The 22241-nt window shown below is 39.7% G+C and overlaps 2 protein-coding genes across 2 annotated transcripts in view; both read right to left on the reverse strand.

Moving 5' to 3' along the window:
- Positions 1-8549: 8549 nt before the first annotated feature.
- itfg2 (integrin alpha FG-GAP repeat containing 2) lies at positions 8550-19489 on the reverse strand. The gene is made up of 13 exons (XM_035995879.1): positions 19207-19489; positions 19035-19148; positions 18139-18234; positions 18003-18044; positions 17727-17904; positions 16629-16768; positions 15887-16035; positions 15705-15799; positions 15499-15552; positions 14034-14125; positions 13008-13125; positions 12205-12378; positions 8550-8700 (listed from the first exon to the last, which is right to left on the reverse strand). The coding sequence occupies exons 2-13, from the start codon at positions 19128-19130 to the stop codon at positions 8633-8635; spliced, it is 1302 nt and encodes a 433-aa protein (XP_035851772.1). The 5' UTR covers positions 19131-19148; positions 19207-19489; the 3' UTR covers positions 8550-8632.
- Positions 19490-21167: 1678 nt separating this feature from the next.
- Positions 21168-22241, reverse strand: part of LOC116059974 — an 86510-nt gene continuing 85436 nt past the window's right edge. Inside the window, exon 16 of the mRNA XM_035995877.1 lies at positions 21168-21291. The gene's annotated coding sequence lies outside the window, so the exon portion shown is untranslated. The remainder of the gene's footprint in view (positions 21292-22241) is intronic.

Raw genomic sequence — 22241 nt, forward strand, 5'->3', positions numbered from 1 at the left:
TTACAGGCTACTCTGTATAATAAAAGCAACCAGTCAGATTGAAATCCTCTCTGCATCTGCTGAGATAAAACCACTGGCTATTACATCGGCCTGTTGTGCTGTCATCCTGCAGCTATCCCCCATTGAGCATGATAGGATGATGAAACGCCGCAGAATTAAGCCTGACGCAGACAAAATTGGATGCTTTTAATCAGTGGTGTCAGTTCTCTCAGCGGCTCGGAGCTGTTGATGGAACGTGATGGAGCTCATGTCAAGCCCTCCCCCCACTTTGGATGGTGGGGATCCAGCTGTCTGTCAGTCAGACCCATATTACCACACCCAGCTCCCACGCTGCCACCAGGACCAAGCATTGGCACTGGGCAAAGGCTTATATTACGCCGCACAATATAATGCCATGACCACAAGGGTCCACTACTCTTAAATGGATAGTTTGGATCTTTCGAAGTGTGGTTGTATGAGGTACTTATCCATAGTCAGTGTGTTAGCTATAGTAGATGGCGGTCGCCACGCCCCCAGTTTAGAGAAGCAGGCAGGAGTACCGACACGGAAGCTAAGCAATATACTGCTGTGGAGGGGGGCAGCAACGTTTTAGCTACCTAACGAAGTTTGTTTGTTAGTTCTTAACACAAACTAACCGATCGAGGCAGCGGTAGACCAGCAACTCCTGTGTTCTGTGAGATAAAATTACTGTTCTCGCCAAAAAGAGTCTGGTGGCTTTGAAGAGAGCACATAACAACTTCAGTTCCCCCATGTAAACTTAAACAAGACAAAAAAATATTCTAAATATAGCGTACACTTAAAGTGATATTGTTTTTTAGGTGTCTAAAATATGTTTAGCTGCTGCCCCCGTCCACAGCAGTACATTGCTTAGCTTGCGTGTCGGTACTCCTGCCTGCTTCTCCAAACTGGGGGCGCGCTGACCCCCATCTACTGTAGGTAATACACTGACTGGATAAGTACCTCATACAACCCCACTTCAAAAAATATGAACTATCCCTTTAACAGGTATCCCTTTAAGTAGTAATTGTAACCCAAGATTATTTTCTAAGATAACCTTTCCTTAAACCTAACCAAGTTCTTTTTGCACTTAAACCCTATCCAGACCTTTACCATAGCGGCGTCAGATCCCAAAACGGTTACATGTAGACCAACATTTAAAGCTATAGTGCGTAGTTTCTGTGGCCCCCATGAGGAATTCTAAGTAACGATAACACTGTTGGCGCGTCCACATGATACAAGCCTTCTGTGACCGCGCACGCGCCCCATCCCCTTCTCCAGACAGTTGCTAGTAGCTCAAGGAGGACATGGTGGATTTTCAAAAACAGGATGGACTCTTCAGAAGAGTTTATCTTCGCTTGAGTTTCTGCGTGGGAAAGTCGCCGGACGCCACAATCTTCTGAACATAGCCATAGTGAGAAATACAGAGAGAGTTGTGTGGAGCTGATAGTCTTAATCAGCTTTGTAGCAACTTACTTGGCAATGGCTTGAATGTAAAGGACGATCATAAATATCAAAAAGTTACGCACTAAAGCTTTAATTTAGAGGACTTTGTGAAATGACACCATCTGGAAATCCCCCTTTTTTATAAGAGGACAAAAAGGTTGGGAACCCCTGTTTTAATACCAAACAATGCATTGTATTTAATTATCTTTTTTTGTTTAAAATATATACTATGTGTATCCTCCATGTGATTCGGATCCACTTCAAAATGTAAGGGTTTTTCCTTGGCCAATGCTACACCCTTCCACCAAGTTTCATAGAAAATGGGCCCGTAGTTTTTCCGTAATCCTGCAGACAAACAAACAAGCCAAACCGAAACGTAACCTCCGAGGTAACTAGATACTCTAGCTGTCTGTAGTGGAGTAAAAAATCTAATATTTCCCTCTGAAATGTAGTGGAGTAGAAGTATAAAGTTGCTACAATGTAAATGCTCAAGTATAGACTCACAGGTGTTCTTGGCATGTCTCCCACCTCCTGCAGGGTTATAAAAGGTCTAAAAACGAGCTTTAGCTAAAATCCAGGTTCATGGTCTTTCAAAGCCTGCAAATAATTATCTCCATGAATCTAAGCAAACACAGCCATCCCTACCATTTGTGAGTCATCAGCATTGTATTGAAAATGTTTTGAGATGTTTAAATGGAAAGCGTCTTTGTGAGTGAATGAATCACGCAGCCTGGTTCAACTTGGATTGCACAATCAAACATAATAGCTGCATTTGTTTACCTGAAATGTTCAGCATGTTCAGGTATATGGGTGCATCAAACGAGACGGGTCAAAAAGTCTTGAATGACGAGGATCATGACTAAGTTGTTACAGTGGCAGCCATGATAAAAGCTGTTTTTTTGAAAATGAAATGAAATGCAAAGTTAGGGAGCTTCAGTGCTTCCTCTACTCTCTCATTAAGCCTTAGATACACGGCACCATCCTTTACCAAAAAATTCAAGGATTGTAGGTAATATGTGTAGTGAAATGCAACGTGGAATGCTCATGAGATTGTGCTCAAAGACTTTGGAAAGAAAAGATAAAGGATACAAATACAAGATAAAAATGACACATTTATGTAAATGTATATGTCATAACTGCAAGGGATTTGCTGAAGACAATGTGCTGGAGATATTTCTGTCCCCGAATTCTGGGTAATCGAAAATGCTTGATATTGGTGCTAATAGCACCAACAACGTCACAGACGTACCTACGTCACGGAATTAGGTCTGTAAAAGTTGGTTAATTTAAAAAAGTCATCGTGTTAAACCCGCCAATAGCGCGCCAGGTGGATAAGCCAGTTTGTGATTGGTTCCCGCAGATTTGTAATGGAAGCAGGATAGATAAATGTACAGGTTTCCAGCCTGAGCTGCAGGGCGAAATCAAATCGGCGGCAGATCGGGCTGGGTTTACCCTGTCTAATTTTGTTCCACCCTAAGTGAAATTCCTGTGTTGGATTAAATCATTCGCCACCCCAACCTGCCTGCTTATGCAGATTTTGGCCCTCCTTTACTTTGTCACCTCACTTCCTCATTTGCTCTCACGATAATTAGGCTACTACAGTCATGAGAGGTCGCCTATATAACAGCAAATGTAAATAAGGTTTGTGCTGAGCTGCTTGCAAAATCGACCTATGCTGTCGTTTTCTGGGTGAGGACGGTGCAGATGTGCTACTTTTCTCAGTGTTATATCATTTTAAAAGTAAAGTCTTTGATTTTGGAACTGTGATCTAACAAAACAAGCAATTTGAAGACATCCCCTTAAGCTCTACTCCCACTAGCAATTCATTTAATTATCGATTATTTTGCCAGTTATTTTTTTCAATTAAATGCTTGGCCTAAAGTGTTAGTAAACTGAGAAAAATGCCATCATGGTGACACATTTAAATAGTATGTTTTCAATAACCAACAGTCCAAAACCCAGAGGTAATTAACGTACAATGATGTATAATTGAGAAAAGCAGAAAATCATCACATGTAAGAGAAAATGTTTGGGGATTTTTACTCGATAAGTGACTTAAAAAATAAATCTTTTATCAAAATAATTGGCAAATAATCTTCTGTTGGTCAATTAATCAGTGGACTAATTCAGCTGTGGTTGCAATAATAATAATAATGTTAAACGATGATAACGTTTGATAGGAGAATAAAAACACCTTTTACTAAACACAGGAAATAACCTAATGTTACACCAACCAAACAAACTGTGTAGGAGTTTGCAGGAACAGTGACAGCAAAGCAGGATCAGCACAAGCACCATGACAACAGATTGTCTGAATGCCAACAGTTGTACATATTACAGAACGGACAGCGACTGCCAGACTGTTCCCCGACACTGGAGGTTGCGGGAGGGTGGGAGGATGCAATGTGTGCTTTAGGAAGGGGTGAGCTGTTTATATTCAGATCACAGAGGAGAGTTTCGTTTTTATTTTGAGAAGCAACATTTGGTTTTTAGCAGATTAAGCTTTCAAGGCTCGTGAATTGAAATTATTATAATACCCTCTCTATTCATTAAAGGTTTTTGTTATAAAGCCTAAACTTAGAACAAAGTCAAGACGACTTTGTTGTAATTGAAATCATGTTAGTCCTTATGTGTAAATGCTGCAAAACGGTTCCTTAATATTGAATTTTAAATAATGCAACATATCTACAGTAATATGTATCTGATACCAAGCAAAGGCTGCAGTATCCATTCATAGTACAGCATGTAGAGAGCCGCCTCAAGGAAGTGTGGTTGCGTGTTGTTAGTTTCTATAGAGAGGGTCCTCGTGATGGGTTTATTACTCAGTAACATGTCTCATGGCAGTGGTCTTTTATAGATATTAAAGCCATGGTACATGTTGAAGCCTCAACCTTTTGTGGCCTCCATAAAAAAAACTTGTACCTTAACTATTAGCAGCACGCCTCTGGGGATGGCAGTCTGGCGGTCGATCGATCGATCGATCGGTCCATCGCTTCGGTTCAGACTGAAACAGACAAATATTTTAACAACTGTTAGATGGATCGGCATGAAAATGTGTATACATATTCATTGTCTCTAGATGATGAATCCTACTGAGTTAGGTGATCTCCTGTCGTTGCCTCTAGCGCCACCATGAGGTTGACATTTGTGGTTCTGAACAAAATGTCTCAACCACCAGCCTCAGCTGTACTTTGTGTTTAGTGCCCATCAGCGAATGTTAGCATGCTAACACGCTAAACTAAGATGGTGAACATTTGAAACATTATCATTAGCTAAACATCAGCATGTAAGCATTGGCATTGTGAGCATGCTGACATTAGCATTGAGCTCAAAGCACCACTGTACAGCCTCACAGAAGCGCTAGCATGGCTGTAGACTTTTAGTCTTAGTATTGTCCAATTTCGATCAAATTGATATGGTTTAACAGGATTATTTCAGATTAAAACCTCAAAAAGTAGTTTAGTCTCAAAAAGCAGTCTAATGTTGTTTACCTGAGCCATTACTGCCGGCAAAATCTGCAACTCCAACTGAAGGTTCATTTTCTTGTATTCTGCACAATGACAATAAAGGCTTTCTATTCTATTTCAATTCACACGCAGTCTTTTGAATTTTACAATTGCTGCATCGTAATTCTTTTGTGATGGAGAAGAGTAACAAGCAGAAAGATTTCGACTGATGCTTTCCTCAGTGATTGTCACAGGACAATCTCTTAAGCAGTGTCAGGTATACTTAATTAGATGTTAAAAAAATAAGTAAAATGATGACAAATAATAAAATAAAATAAAAACAAAAAACAGAAATACAATAATTGTAAAACTTAAAAGAAAAAATTAAACGATTATATGAAAAAAACTGTAAAAATGTAATGTAAAAACTACATGTAAAACATTTTTTTAAGAATAAAAATAAAAAAGAAAAGAAGAAATTAAATCAAGTACTTAAAATATTGCATGAAAAAATACTAATTTAAGATTAAATAAATAAATTAGTAAAATGAAAATAACCAAGTGAAATAAGAATCAGTGTTATAAAAAGGATTATTGAACCTGAATATACAAAAAAGAAGTAAAGTCTGTTCCTTCTGGTGACAAAGAGTTAAATCTTTATATCCAGACAACCTCTCTTTTGTTGCCTTAATACTGTTATTTTGGAAATCTAGAGTTTAACCTTTACTTCATGAGTCATCAAAATGCTCCCAAAAACTCATGACCCAAGATGAGGAACCAAAGTAATCGGGTCTGTATGCCATTTTTCTACTTTAAATATTGCTCTGGTACCATGATAACCTTTTTACTTCTTAGAGAAGTTAATACAAAAACATAAATAACTTTCCAGAGGCAACATCCATTGTGGGCCAACTTCCAGATTGCAATAACGCTGCTAAAAAAAGGGCAGTTTGGCTTTGGCTACAAGAGCCAGTCTGCTTTGGCCAATACAAGAAATGATGTAGCTAAAATAATTACAGAAAAATCTATACACACACAAATACACACAAGGTCAGTTAGACCCTGATAAGGCTGTTTCCCCTGTGTCGCCATGTCCCAGGGTCACATGTCGGAGACGTGTTTTATGTCCAGCCTGTCTGCTTGGGAAGCAAAAGTCACAGTCACACAGGATTCATCACTGGAAACCGGGGCTTTGCATACTTAACAGGCTGACATTTTCTCTGGGGAACCAAGAGACAGATGGTTAATTTAAACACAACCGAGTCCAAACTAACAGACCTAACAAACCACGTATAACAAATAGGATCCATAAGAACACAACATATCGGCCTGGTCCTGGCTTGACCATTAATGGTCATACACGCAAATCAGTCTGAGCTTACTGTGCAGGAATGTTCTCCACTTATAAGGACAAACTGCAGCTGAACGGTGGATGTGTTGACTTTGTGATACAAACTTAACTTATCATTGACTAATGTAAATGATTATACTTGACATAAGCACGCTTAAACATTTATGAGGCAAATGTATTATTACCATAATAAATCATAATATAACCTACGAAATACTTGCTTGTTTCATGACGTACACTGATTTAGTGAAAAAGTTGTTCCCTATTAAAATGATACCAATCAAAAATGAGGCGAGGAGGGCGCCCAGATAGCTCAGTTGGTAGAGCAGGTGCCCATATATAGAGGTTTACTCCTCAACACAGCGGGCCCGGGTTTGACTCCGACCTGCGGCCCTTTGCTCCATGTCATTCCCCCTCTCTCTCCCCTTTCATGTCTTCATCTGTCCTATGAAAAAGAATGGCCAAAAAATTATCTTTAAAAAAAAAAAAAAAAAAATGAGGCGAGTAACAGATCAGTCAGGATCCATCTGTCATGTTTATGCAGGGAGTTAACTTTTGGTGCAATCTCTCTCCTTCAATCCACCTCAGTTCCTTCCAGTTGAAATGGCCAGCTAATTTGTGTTATGTTAAATTTTTTTATTTGAACAAGGACAATGTACAAAGAACATTAACCTTATATAAAAAAGGAGAGATGCAATGTACCGGATCTTTAGCAAGTCGCTATTTTCTGTCCATAGTCCCTGGGCAGGTAGGTAATAAATATAAGAAAAATTTGACATTACTAGAAGATTAGACATTCAAAGAGAACAAAGTAAATCCCCCCCAGCACACACAAGATATTGTGATGTTTGGAGCAATGACTGAAGCTGCACCTTTTATTTTTGAACAGTATGTTGAGGCTGCATTATTGTATTGTTTTCAACTTATCTGCTCTCTTGATTTCTAATTTTCAACAACTTAAAATGCAACCACAATAGCTACATCTTAACGGTTACGTTGTGATTAGGATTTCACTTTTACATGTAAGTCTGGCAAAAAAAAGGCAAAAACATGCCCTAACAACTTGATCTGTAGAGCGTTTGAGAGCAGGGACGAGGTCCTGTAGGTAAAACCTTCCCATGGCACGTCCTCTAAAGGGCAGAAACACAGGAGAGATATGAGGTTGTGGCCTACAAGGACACCTGAGCCTCCATTTACCCTTTACACAAACACACACTAATTTATATTGCATGAGAAAAAGAGATGCTGTGTACACAGGTGATTATAGGATCCTCCCATCGGGAACAGTGGGTGATTCCCCCAATAGTCACGCTCTGCAGGCACTGACAAACAAGTTATTTGACTGGCAGAAGACAATTAGTTTACTTTAATGGAAGCTTTTCAAAGGTAAGGCTTGTGGAACATGGCGTGCCTCAAGGAAGTTGTCTTGGGCCGCTCCTCTACACAATCTTTACCAATGATCTACCATCTGTTTTAGATAAAGCAAGCATTTCAATGTTTGCTGAATATTCCACTATATATTTATCAGGATTGATATTGGTGATTTAAATACAACTACAAACTACAGAGAGAGCTACAGTCAGTGGTGGACTGGATCAGAAGTAACAAACTGATTCTCAATGTATCTAAAACTACCAGTTTAGTGGTTGGAACTCATTTTTCTTTATGTTCCAAACCAAAACTTGAATTCAGTATAGAGCAAACTTCTGTAGAGTAACGAGAAGAGGCTATAGATATAGATAGTGTTGGGACAAACATGTTCAGAAACTGGTAACTAAAATGGGAAACACCTTGTCAGTTATTAAAAGGTGTAGTACTTCAGGCTTTGTTTTTTTCACACCTTGATTACTGCTCTGTGGTTTGGTCCAGCACTTCAACAATTAATATTAAAAAACTACAAGCGATTCAGAATAAAGCTGCTCGTGTGGCTCTCTCATGTGGGTTTAGATCAAATGTCAATAAAATGCATGAAAGCCTCTCATTACCACTGCATTGGGCCGCATGCTTTCATTCTCTCTCAGCAACCTGGGTGCTCGATGGTGTTTTAAGCCCCCCAACATCTCCTTCCAGGCAGCACTGCGACCGTTGACTTCAAGGCACCTAACCCTAACCCTAAACATAACCATTGCCTAATCCTAGTATCTTCCAGGCAGCGCTGCCTGGAAGGAGACGGGGGCTTAAAACACAGATAAACAACCTGGGTGGATAGAATACCAATGACAGAGGCAATGTGTACATCTGAGATTACAGCATCAGAAACCTAAACCTGACACGTCTGCCTGCGGGGATCACAAACAAGAGCAGCAGCACAGGAGACAGACAATCAGTGTTTATTAACAGAGTATTTACAGTCAGGGGGGGGAAGAGAGACAGCAGTGTGTTGATGTGTGTGCTAAGTCTGTGAATCCTTGTAGAGAACATTTGCCACCAGCGCTCTCACTGCTGCCGGGTCCTCAGTATCTGTGGAGGGAAAACACAAATGTGGCAATGACCATCGGCACGAGACACTCAGTGTGTGCCCAGACATTATGAGGGCTTTCTTACCAGTTAAAACTTCTTCTTCTTTGGTAGGAAGTCAAACTACAGCGAAACTAGTCGAAAACTAGCTGATGATTGAATGTAGGAGGAACTGTCTATATTCAGAAACCTTCCCACGGTGTGATGGAGAACTGACAGACTCTTCATCATCACCCTTTGGTTAAAGGGCGGGTATTAAGGTGAATGAACAGCAGGGAAGAGCCTGAGAGCTGCTACTGACATTTCTAGGTCAGGGCGAGGCAGCTAACACCTACTGTACAGTACAGAGATTTCCTTTCTTTTTTTACTCTTAGTGTTTGCCATACTGCGTGTATATTTAATATTTAATGGCTATATGTTTTAGTAAAAATGCACGATATAAAATGCACTTCAAGCTATTTCTGATAGATGCATGTGCTCATGTGGACAAAAACAGTTAATATGCAAAGCCAAATATGGCCTCCCCCACACTACATATCAGACACATTTTTACACTTTTATTTGTCTGCAGTTTTACTGCAATCTCTCCTCCTCTCTATTTCCTTTTCCCTAAGGATGCTACATCAGACATTTTTCACACTGGGTTAGGTAACAGGCCTGCAAAATCCTAGTCAAAAGAAACACAACATGCCCCAGAGGTTGAATTATTAACAGAGGCAGCAGGAAGCTACGCTAACACCTCCACCAGGCTTCAGAAAAATCAGCTGGAATGGAACCTGCATTTCCATCTGCTCCAGCAAGTCCTGCTAATTACATGCTAGTGTTTTATCATCATTTTTTCCTCACTAAATAGGTTTCCACTCATTTAACAGTGCTTTTCTGACATAAAGCGGTTGACTAGCTAGCTGGTCATCCATGCAGACTAAGAAGACTATTATGTATTTTAATCAGATTTATCCCCTCAAAAAACATTTTATATATGACATGCATGGAGACTGAAAATGCAGAAGGGCAGATTCATGTTCTAAAACAAGGAAATTAACAGGAAATAAATAACCATTGTGCGCATTCACAATGATTAACCAAGTTATTGACTTAGTTAAACATTGTGTTTGTCAGGAGGATTGTGTTCGGAAAGAAGCTGGACAGCAGAGACGCAATTTTCCAGAGAGAGGGGGGGTGAAAAGATAATGAAACGAGTCAGAAAGCAGCTTCCTTGGTTTCTGTGCTCTGTGTGCTAAGGGATTACAGCCTCTCTAAAAATACTTCAGTCTTTTCAGCACAGTTGACTGACAGGCGGTTTTATATACACAATTGGATGTAGAAATGAAAACATTGGATTTAAGACTTTCTAAATGAATTTCCTCCATGACCTCTTCCTGTGTAGACGTGTTTATTTGTTAAGGAGAAGACAGACAAGGGGCCCTTTTGCAACAAAAGTTTTGTTTTTGTCCTAAACGCCTTTTTTGTAGGAGTCAGATTTACCAAACTCTCTTAACTGCACAAATCATAAATGGCTTGTTTCAGCTTGATGAACGCCTCCCGTTATGAGGAGGTACGTGTTTGTGAGGTGTGATCATTGGTAGGGCTGTAACGAACAATCAAAGCTTCTATTGAGGTTTTCAAATGAAGGTTGGGATATCTTTCCTATATTTTATGGCGTCATCACCCCTAAAAAAAATCCTCAAACAAAACCTTCAATTTAAATGAAGTGATTCATTGGATTAAATGAGTTAGTTTTTTTATTTTATTGAATCAACTTTCTTTAAATGAATATAAAGTGTCAGTTTTGTCAACAGAAATACATGAGGAAGCAGGCTGATCCAATAAGGGCATGGAATGATGAAATAATAACAGTGCCTTTAGGCTTATAGCAAAATTATGCTACGAGTTATTGGAAATACACACAAATCAAAAACAATCCTACGCAGCCACCACTGAAATCTAATTCTACAAATAGTATAATACTAATAATATTATTGTACCCTAATCTTTATCTGCAACTGTGCAGAAATACCAGGTTTAAACAGAATGAATAGACATGCAAAAAAATAGCCTCTATAAGGCTATCTGGTTCTGCTGGTTTATGGGCAAGTTTCATTCACAAAAATGTCTCCCTGCTGTTTGAAATCAGCCGGTGAAAATGCAACATATTTAGCAGAGTCAGTAGTGTTCAAGTAGTGAAGCAATTCTAAAATATGAATATAGCTGCTTACGATGTATCAACAGAGTATAAAGAACAAATGGCTTGAACAGGTCTACAGATGCTAAAACAGGTCTACAGCCATGCTAGCGGCTCGGTGAGGCTGTACTTAATGCCAAGATGCTTACAATGACAATGTTTACATGCTAATGTTTAACAGATATAATGTTCGCCATCTTAGTTTAGTGTCTTTTGAGTAGATAGCCGATGGGGACAGTGCTGACATGCGACATGACAGGGGGTGTTTGTGTGACTTCTGAATGAATCTCTCTCACACACTCTGATTCATTCAGAAGATGGTTTTGAGGAAGCAGAGGCGAAGAGCCTTGGTGGACTGACACGACAGGTGACACACGCTGAAGAGACACACTGAAAGAAAGACTGTTTTCTGACGAAAAAGACAGCTTTCTTGTTTTTTTGTAAATGTACCTTTTAAAACCTGAACTAAAAACACACCAAGGAGCAGGCACGCGGAGAAGTCAACGAGGGACGCTGGAACGCCGACCCAGGGCGGAGGTCGTCTCGACAAGGGGGACACCAGAGTTAGTAAGCCCGGCTTCAGAACGCGAAAAACGGCTGGGTGAGTCAGTTTAACACAGCACAAACCCCTCTAGAAGTAGGAAAGACATACACTCATCCAGGCAAGTTTAGTCTCATTCTCACGTTAAACGCAACATGCAGGGAGAGGAGACAGGGGGGTTTAATGTTATTCACTAGGTTAGCCTTAGCCATTTGTAACAGCATGCTAACATTTGTTAATTAGCACTAAACACAAAGTACAGCTAAGGCTGATGGGAATGTCATTTTTTCAGGTATTTGGTATAATTATTGGACACATTTTGACCCGATGATGGTGCCAGAGGAAGTTATAATAACTCATCCTGAATGGAAAATAAGTTACCCCACCAAAATATGCTAATAAAATATAACATCTAAAAAGAATAAAAAAATGTTGAATTATGTTAATACCTGAGAAAAAATTTAAATTTCGAGAAGATTGGTGAATGTAAGAAGAAAATAATCTGTTTGTAGAGTATGAGTTATTCCTGCATGAGAACAGCGAGCAGGATCTTGTTAGCAGTAAAAATCTGTCATGTGGGGATAATTTTTATTTTTCCCTCATCGTTAGTATTCAGGTCAGAGTCTGAGTGTTAGAACTGGGTGGCAAATAAATTGACTACAAATAGTCACAGTTGGTTTCTCATCCAATTACAGCAACAGACAGACAAGATGTCGCTTTGAATACGATGAAGGATGCTCTAATCTGAACTGAATTACTGGCTCCGAGTTGTTGGTGTACTCACCGACTCCCAGCGCCTTCAGGTGGCTTGTAAACTCGGGTTTCTCCTCCAGGACCCGTAGCATGTTCGTGGACTCCATGCGCTCCAGCTGCACCTTCCAGTAGATGTAGATTTTATGATTGAAGCTCACGTACACCAGACAGGGGCTATTCTTACCCTCCTTACATGTGTACTGACCTGCAACCACACACAAAACACACTTAAACTTCATATATAAAGGGATGTTTTTTACTCAATATGTGGGGGGCAGTGCTGTGATATAGTCTGTTATGTGAATTCCAATGAACACATTAGCAACCCTCTGCTGTCTGGCTACTAATATGTGTCTCTGTGGCAGAGCCAGCTTCCACACAAACAGAGAAACCAATCTCATCTGCCTTAATGATCTCACAGAGCAGGCAGAAAGCAGAGTGGACAGGAGGGGTTGACTGTTCTCCCAAACACTCGGTAGGTGTAAAGAAGAAACAAACCACGATAGAATCAGGCAGAACAAACAAAGTCTCTTTCTCTAATCCACTTACTACTGCACATGTCATATTAGCTGCCTCAAATAAACTGTGTCTTGTTCAAACACTGCAGAAAGATTTGAAAAGGACAGACAGAGAAAAGAAAGAAGAAGGAAGAAGCAAAGGCTGGGTGAACACAAAGCTCAACGTTGCCACCTAGTGGTGTCATGAGAGGTTTTGAAATTCTAGCCTTTGAAATTCTAGCCATGTATTTACTCACACCATCCAACAGGTGAGCACACAGGAGAATATCTGACCTGATGTATCAGATCATTTAGAGTCAAGTATGAGGTCACTCACCCGCACAGAAGGCGTTGACATTCTCATCGAACTGGAACCGCACTACTGTCCGATTGTGGTCAATGATGTAGGTTTGACCATCCCAGGCGCACGCTACCACCTCCTCTCTGCCGTCTCCCTGGAAGCAAACAGACACATCCTCACCATGATTATCAAAATAAGTGGAACCTGCCTTTAGTGAGTCCAAACTAACCCTTTAAAACATCAAAGTCACATAAAAACACAAACAAACTAACCAATCGAGCCAGAGGAAGACAAGCAACTCCCACGTTCTGCGAGGTAAAATTACTGTTTTTGTCAGGAATCTGGTGGCTTTGAAGAGAGCATAGATGGATATAAAGACTTTAGTTCCCCATTGTGAAGAACTGTTTGACGGCAATGTTAAGTGGTGAAAGAATTCTCAATGTAGCAGCCATTTTTTTAGGTGGCAAAACATTTTGCTGGGTGCCCACGTCCACAGCAGTGCATTGCTTAGATTCTGTGTCGGGACCTGTTTCCTGTCTGCTTCTCCCAACTGGGGGCGTGCCGACCGCCATCTACTGTAGCTAATACACTGACTATGGATAAGTACATGCAACCCCATTTCAAAAGATCTAAACTATCCCTTTCATATAGTTCTAAAATTACTAGGCGATTAATTGATTGCTACTTTTATTTGATGAATCGTAAAACACCAGTGTGTGTTTAACTGCCCTCTCATGGTTGACAGTTTAAAGCCTCTGGGTGTGGTCAGGTGTGTGCTATATTGCACCCCATAGTTATGTGACAGCATCCTGGAGTACACTTATACAGTACATCAATGCAGCAAGGTGAGAAGTTAAACCAGCGGAGGTCAGCAAAAACTGACTTCCAGCTGCTGTTAAATTACTTTTTAAAAGTAATTTATAAAGCAAAATGGCCAAACTTCTCCAACATGAGGATATGAAGCTTTTATCCATTTTATACATCTTAAATTGAATCTGGTTGGGCAAATCCAACTATTTCAAAAAAAGAAATGTATTCCTACATAAATACACACAAACTCACAGTAACGTCGAGCTTCTGCAGCGCAAACAGCTGATGATCCACCTGGACGGACCACAGGAGCTGTTCTGAGCTGTCCATCAATTTCAGGGTACCTGTAACATTTAAAGGCAAAAAGGAATGTAAGTATAACATTAAAGTACAGTTCTACCTGTTATTATATGCTTCTGCTATTAAAAAATTAAGAATACATCAACAAATCTCAAGACATATTGGACAAAAGGTGCTTTCTAACAAACACTGATTCTGAGAAGTTTGCTTTTAATGGCTGATGTTGAAATACAGACAGTAATTGTTTCCAAATTATAACCTCTAAACGGTATTGTAATTTTGTTTCTCTATGTCGGCTTGGCTTGGCATCAAGGTGTCACCAAGAGGGAGGTTGTAAGTGTAAAGAAATGGCAACCAGGAGCCTTAAGTGCTGATTATCCCACTAGATCCTCTCTTGTTCAAATATTGATGGACTCTCCAGCTGCTCTGAGAGCTGGTTGCCAGTTATGTGCTGCTGCCAGGAGAATCCTGACTAACAGCCACCGATATATGAGAAAAGGTTTACCACATATAGTATCGCTACCGGCTCCAAAATACAGTAAGTGGATCACAAGACACAATATGGCTCGTACTAATTTGTATTTTACCTTGCTAAGCAAATACGTAGATAAGGGTGCTTTCACATTAGGTTTGGACTAAAGTGTAATTTATGGTCCTGCGGAGGCTCCACGCAGAGCTTTCGCCGTAGCCTACGTAAGTGGCCTGAAGTTGATACTTGTGCGTTGGTGTGTGCGTCAATCTCTTTAAAAGAATAGCAGGGCCGGCGTGTGTGTGTGTGTGTGTGTGTGTGTGTGTGTGTGTGTGTGTGTGTGTGTGTGTGTGTGTGTGTGTGTGTGTGTGTGTGTGCGTGTGCGTGTGTGTGTGGAGAAAACATGAAGTCAAACAGACTGAGTAACTCATTGATTGGGACTGGGGGGACAGAAAATCGTGAGACGGACAGCAATTTATGCAGCACATTACAGTGCATTATGTGTTTATTTTTCTTCTCTGGTGTCACAAAAAGCTCACCAAAAAAAGCTTTTGGTACTGTAATATGATGGAGAAAGTTACTACATGGTTTACTTGTTTTACTATCTTTTTTATTGAGGAACTGCTAAAGTACACAGAGGAGGAACATACCTCTGGTTTAACTCCTTTTCACTTTGTGATTGATCAGAGAAATTCCATGCGCTCCTGTTACAATGGTTACACAGTGATGCTGTATCAGTAGGCTATATATTACTTCAACATCTTTTAATTGTGGATATGTTTTTGAATTCATGTTAAAATCACATCTACTGTGACAGCTTTTATATCAGCCCAAACAGACCCAAACTAAACACCAGAGAACCGAACCAAACAGGTTGATGTGAGAGCACCCTCAACATAATACACTAATTTAATAAAAGATTTAAAATGTGTCAAATTCATGACTTACCATCTAACGTACAGAGAGCGAACAGCCCACATTTAGAAGATTCCTCTTTTGAGCCTGATGAAAAACAGAGATCAAAATGTATTAATCAAAATCTTTTTGATATGGTTACACCTATTTTTCTCAAAATATAACACAAGAGTTATCTATTAAGTGTTGTGTATAGTAAAGAAAAATTGACCAACTGGCCCAAGGTTTCGGTTTGGTACCTTTACTGATGCTGCCGATAAGATGAGTGGAAACATTCTTGTTGTGTATCCGCCCAGTGGTCACATGGAGAACTACATCTCTGGAAGGTCCCTCACTGTGAGCAAAGAAATCAAAGCAAGTTTAATTCTCTAATCACAGCTTTTCACTTCTACACATCTATAACTGATGCAACAGTGTCTACCTCCCAGGGGTTGCGGGGGCGTCTTCCCCAGAGCTGTTGGAGTCCTGTTGTGTCCAGGAACACAGCAGGATAGCGTAGCCGCAGCCTGGCTGAGACACCATCAACTCTGGTAAACCCTCTGGACCCGGATTCACTGACAAACTGTCCACCTGCACCACAGACATTAAACACTGGGCTTTCACTTTGTGTGATAATAAGCTTTCATTTCACTGTACAGGACGACTTTAGTTCTCTGTGTTGCACATAAATAGTTGTTATATCACCCAGCTCTGCTATCCAGTTAGTGTACAGGAAAGACGTTTGTCCATTAAAGCTTTAGCGCGTAACTTTTTTATATTAATGACTACATTCAAGCCATTGCCAAATGAGTTGATACAAAGCTAATTAAGACTATCAGCTCCACAAAACTCTCTCTGTATTTCTCAGTATGGCTATGTTCAGAAACTGGTTTCGTCCGGCGATAGGCGAAGATAATTACCTCTTCTGAAGAGTCCATCATGTTTTTTTTTAATCCTCTGTGTCCTCCTTGGCTTGTATCATGTGGACGCGCCAACAGTTTTGTTGTCATTACTTAGAAACTACGCACTATAGCTTTAATTGCCCTGACTCTACCACATAAACTAAATGTGCCAGTATAAACCCAAACTTGATTAAGACATGCACCTCACAGTTTCAGTTAACCTATTTTGAGATGATAATTATTGGTTGAGATACTAATTTATGGAGCTTAATTGAAGTGTACCTGACCCTCCAGAAGCCATTTCTTCAGCAGAACCAGCTGTCCAGATCCCAGCTCTGAACCGTCAGATGGCTCCTCCCAACGGAAAGCTCGCACCACTCGGTCTGTGTAGCCCACCACCAGCTCACTGCGGCCATCACCGTCTACAGTACAGGCATGCACACGCTGTAGTCAAATTCAAAAAGCACAACATTCACCCAGAATATCGCCTTGGAATAGGGTGGCACCTAGACCGGGGTCTCGGGTACAGCTGTCGCTATGGACCTACTACACCCTGCTACGCTCTGCGATTCCCCGCAGTGTCCGACTGCATCCTGCTGCATCCAACCACATCCACCCAGGCTGCTGTGCCACACCACACCCCATAACGCCCTGCTGTGCCCTACTATGACATGAACTACTACGACTCCCACTGTGGCCACTGTTCCACTATCTTTATTGTGACTATTATTGCCACCATTCATCACACCCCCAACCGGTGCCGTCAGACACCGCCTACCAAGAGTCTGGGTCTGTCCGAGGTTTCTTCCTAACAAAACAGGGAGTTTTTCCTTGCCACTGTCGCAATAGCCACTGCTAATGCTTGCTCTTGAGGCAACCACTGTAATAGTTGGGGCTTCGTAAACTACAGAGTGTGGTCTAGACCTACTCTACCTGTAAAGTGTCTCAAGATAACTCTTGTTATGATTTGATTAGGGCTGTCCTCGACTAAAGAAATTCTTAGTCGACTAACACTTATATGATTTTGTCGATTAATCGATTAGTTGATGTAATCGACAGAGCTGTGCTCTTTGAGAGGTGGTTAAGACTAGAAAAGCACAATATAAATGTAGTTAATGAATGATCTGTAGAACTGAGTTTCTCCACAATTAATCCTGCAAAAGCACCACTTTAAATCTTGTGCTTACCAGAAATGTGCTCATAAGTTTCTTGGAAATGAGTAATTAAGCATGAATAAGCATAAAAAATGACTCATCAACTAACATGGAAATCTTAGTCGACTAAGACCAAAACGACCGATTAGTCGACTAACCGACTAAGAGGTGGCAGCCCTAGATTTGATACTATAAATAAAATTGAATTGAAATTGAATTAATTTACCGATATCACTAATGAGGATGACTTTAGTGTTTGCAGGAATATGTTGGGTGAAGAGGGGCTTCTGGTCATCAGGCGACATGAATTCATGCTGACTGGATGAATCAGATTTACTTGCGGTGGCAGCTGTCACGTCAAAGAGGTGAAACCAGCCCTCTGCACCGACAGCTACCACAAAGTTCTGTCAAACAGGGGGGAAAAAAAACACAATGTTGGGAACATCAGCACCAAGATATTCATTATAGGCTGCTGCCGATCATTTATCATTTTATAACTAACCTTTCCTTTGTTGCAGACATCTCCAACTGCAACACAGGTCAGCTGCCAAACCAAGACACATTATATGAGTAACAGAAATACATTTACTCTATGATATAATAAGTATTTCCCTCTGTTTCCTGGTTTATGTACTGACCATGCCCACACAGGTTCTTGTGATCCAGGGTTTGGAGTCGTCATTCTTGTACACAAGAAGCTTTCCGCTGGTGTCCCCCACAACCAGCTCGTTCAACTACAGTGAATGAAAGAAAGCACATTTTCTTTGCTATAATATAGAACCACCACTATTTAAACACTGTGAAGAATAATCTGTCTTGATATTTTGCTTAGACATGCTCTTTTTTGACTAATTTATATTCTGGTTCCTAAAAAATGCTAAATAAATATGGGAAAAGCCACAAAGTAGTGTATACACATCCCAATGTTGTCTCAGGTGTGTTGGAAAGTTGCATTCTTTAATTATTTTTGTTACTTATTTTAACTGTTCTTTCTGTATACTATTCCATTATTTTATCTTCACTTTCAGCTGTTTTGTTTGTATCTTTATTTGCTGACTGTGATTTTGTAATGATTGTTCTCCTTTCTTGTGAAGCCCTTTGTAAGGGTAGTTTTAAAAGGTGCTATATAAATAGTAATTAATATATAGGAACAAGTCTTTTGTTTTGTGACCTTATTGCTGTCCAGATAGGATGCCAAGTACGTATCCTTTCTTTATTTCAAATCAAGGACACACAGAAAGTAAACTTTAAAACAAGACTGCCTCTGAGATTTTTGCAGAGAACATTTCAGCAACTTTACAAATACAGTACATTAGACAAGAGCAAATAAAAAGGCAACCATTCTACCTTGTATGGAGCGTGCATTCAAAAGTCTAGCACCAAATTACATGCATGTTTTGAGCATTTCGCATCTGTACTCAAACTGTATCTTTTTTGAAGTGAACAAACTTATTGCAGCTCTGGATGTAACGTTGGACACTATAATCATGAGTCTAAATTTTTAAAAAAGTTATGTGAAATTAACGTTACTTACCGAGTCGTTGTCTGCATCTCCCAGACAGATAGCATGAGGAAACAGAGTTCCTGTAAAATCCAAGCTCACACGTTGAACGTAGTTCAAGGACCGCATAACTACTATTATGAGCTATATTTTGAAACCGCTAAGCGTCCCTAAACATTTGGACAGCTGTTGCTAGAATTAGTTAGAGCAAAGACAGTTCGTGATATCATAGCTAGCTAACGTTAGCTCACTTAACGTTAACGTTAGCTCTCATAGGTTTTAACATTACCGTTAGTCTCTCCTAAAGAGCGTGACATAACATCGCATTCTTCTTACCTAACTGCTTTTTAAAATACCTTTGTTTAATGACGTTAAAGCCTGTATATATGTTTGTATAGCTTAATAGCTGTATGATTGGCAACAGCTGCTAGCTCCTTCCTAGTAAACAAAAGCACGTGACCTTAGAAAGTATGGCAGCTCAGTAGAGACAAACTGTCTATTTCGCGGTTCTTCTAACATAGCCTAATTGAGGTAAAATGCGTTATGACATGTTTTCATGTATTTATTAAAGTGCCTGAATGATGACAGAGACGTTTTAGTTATAGAGAATCTTTGGAATGATGAATAAAAAAACTATTTAACAACTGTGATTTGATTAAATTAGATTGGCACCGTCGTTTTATCCTAATAGGGGCTGAAATAGCGATGTCTAGCGGTGGACTTGTATAAGTGCACCAAACACATACAAAAAGTGTTGTTTTTTTATTTAATTTTTTTTTTAATCAAATATCCACTGGGGAAAAAAGTTCGGATCTTGTCTTCAAGATACTTAATTACTAACAAGTTTAGAATGTATCTTTTGCAAAAACAGATTTCTCAGTTTTGATTTGTTTTCCTAAATCATATTCATTGAATATTTCTTTTCAGCAGTCCAGAGAATAACAATCAAACTTGTGATTTTTTTCCTAAATCATGTTTTTTTTTTTTATCATGTTTTTTTTTTTTTTTTATTGTACCCTCAAGAGAAAAGACTTTATCGATTTTTGCAAATTAACTCTTTTGCAATAGATAAGTAATGCTATTGATACAAATAGCTCTTTCTGTTGACTTTATAGTGAGCAAACAACAGCTGTCCTTATACAGATTTATTAGTATTGCCATTCATATTCATTAAAACATTTGTGTTCTGTTTTCTACTGCTATAGAAATATGTTGTGTTTGTGTTTTATGTCTGCAGTTCAGAAAAAAAAGTCTTTATTTTTGTTATTTTTATTTTCTTAGCAAAATTTCGTATTTACCAAAATTCTATAACAGAAAATCTTCATTTAAAATTGCAAAAGCATAGGCTTACAATAAAAACATTCAGTACTCCAATCCAGGCCTTGAAGACTCTTAATAGATGTACATTCTACAAGATCATTGACTGAACTGCTGAATATTTCAGTTTTAATTGTGTTTGTTATTTTGTTTTATTAAAGCACTTAACTCCTTGCATATTTCTACTAATATTGTTTGGTATTGCAGTTGTATTTGTCTCCCAGAGTTAAGTGCCACTGTTGTCCTCTAGAGGGCGACGTTCAATTACAACTTTTCATGTCAGGCAGAAAACAACAGGTTCAAGATGGAGGAGATGTTTACACAAACATCACAGAGGATGCAGAAGTCCATTATAGAAATAGTTATTTTAAAAATGCCATGAGCTCATTGTAACCAGTGGGTGGATTGTATGTTTTATTTTCCCCCTCTCTTGTCCTCCATTTATTTCTTTTCACTTTATTATGCTTTCTTCTTGTTGTAAACTATTAACATACAGTATGTTTGTGCCCTTAAGGTGTGAAAAAAAAACTAATAAAATGCTCATTGTAACTTTTAGAGGGTAGACCTATAATACATCTCTCACTAAGCATCTGAGTGCTGAAATTTTCATATACTCATCATTTTGAGACAAACTAATGTTTAATAGATTCATCAGACTAGATTCATTAAACCCAGTCAAAGTATTCACTTACAACAATTAATCTCTGCTACAAGAAAGTTTATGCACACACGTATTTTGCATGTTAGATAAAAAGAGTAGCCTAATTGCTTTAAGAACATGCTAAACATCTAGTCTTTAAACATATCCATTACTAATGGTGCACCTGCCGAAAGAAAACAAAAACGCTGTCAGAAAAACTGTTTTTAATGACAAACCAATTGAAAGATGATCCCTCACATCACACTCAAAGATGGTATGGATGATAAGGGTGCTTACGAGTTTTTGTTTTGTTGTCTCCACACAGAGAACTCCCTAAAGAAAGGAGAAACATACAGAAAGTGGTTAAAGGAGAACTCGGGCGCCCAGATGTCATATTAATTATTACACTCAGCTATGACTGGAAAGCCCCTCAAGAAAAAGGAGCGCCCTCCTAGCCACTGGAAAACCAGCAGAGAGAGAGAGAGAGAGAGAGAGAGAGAGAGAGAGAGAGAGAGAGAGAGAGAGAGAGAGAGAGAGAGAGAGAGAGAGAGAGAGAGAGAGAGTCCTCACAAAGCGCTAATTGGACTCTGGAAGCACACTGACAGGGCATGGATAGGTTTCAGAAAGCCGGGCGATGGTGAAGGGGTGCAGGGGGAGGCTGAATAGAACCCACGCTTCTTTTCTAAACTCTCTTGCTGGGCCAAAAAAAGGGCGAGAGGGAGAAAGAGAGAATAAGAGGGGAGGGAAAGAAAAGAAAGTATTGGTGGTGGTGGTGGGGGGGAAGTGGGTGGTTCCGCAATGCAAGCTTGATTTTGAATGCCACTGCCAACGCAGAAAAATTGGACAATTTATTACAATCCCCTCTTTGGAAAGCGCATGCACAGACGCACGCACACAGAAATAAAGAAACAGAGGAGGGGAGGGGGGTGGGCAGAGGTTCTTTTTGCACACACATACACACGCACACACACACACACACACACACACACACACACACACACACACACACACACACACACACACACACACACACACACACACACACACACACACACACACACACACACAGTAACAATGAAAAGACACAAGCACTGATGAAGAAAAACTTAATGCGCAAAAAGTAAAAGATTACGCACAAAAACAATCCTGAGTGTGGTTTTTCCTCTCTCTGTGTTATTGCATTAACACGCACCATACGTGCGCGCGCAAACACAGCACGCAGGCAATCATTGTACACACACGTGGAAAATCATACAAACACGGATAGATAACGTCAAGCGAAC

Source organism: Sander lucioperca, chromosome 20 (genome assembly GCF_008315115.2).
Source record: "Sander lucioperca isolate FBNREF2018 chromosome 20, SLUC_FBN_1.2, whole genome shotgun sequence".
NCBI classification, from domain to species: Eukaryota; Metazoa; Chordata; class Actinopteri; order Perciformes; family Percidae; genus Sander; species Sander lucioperca.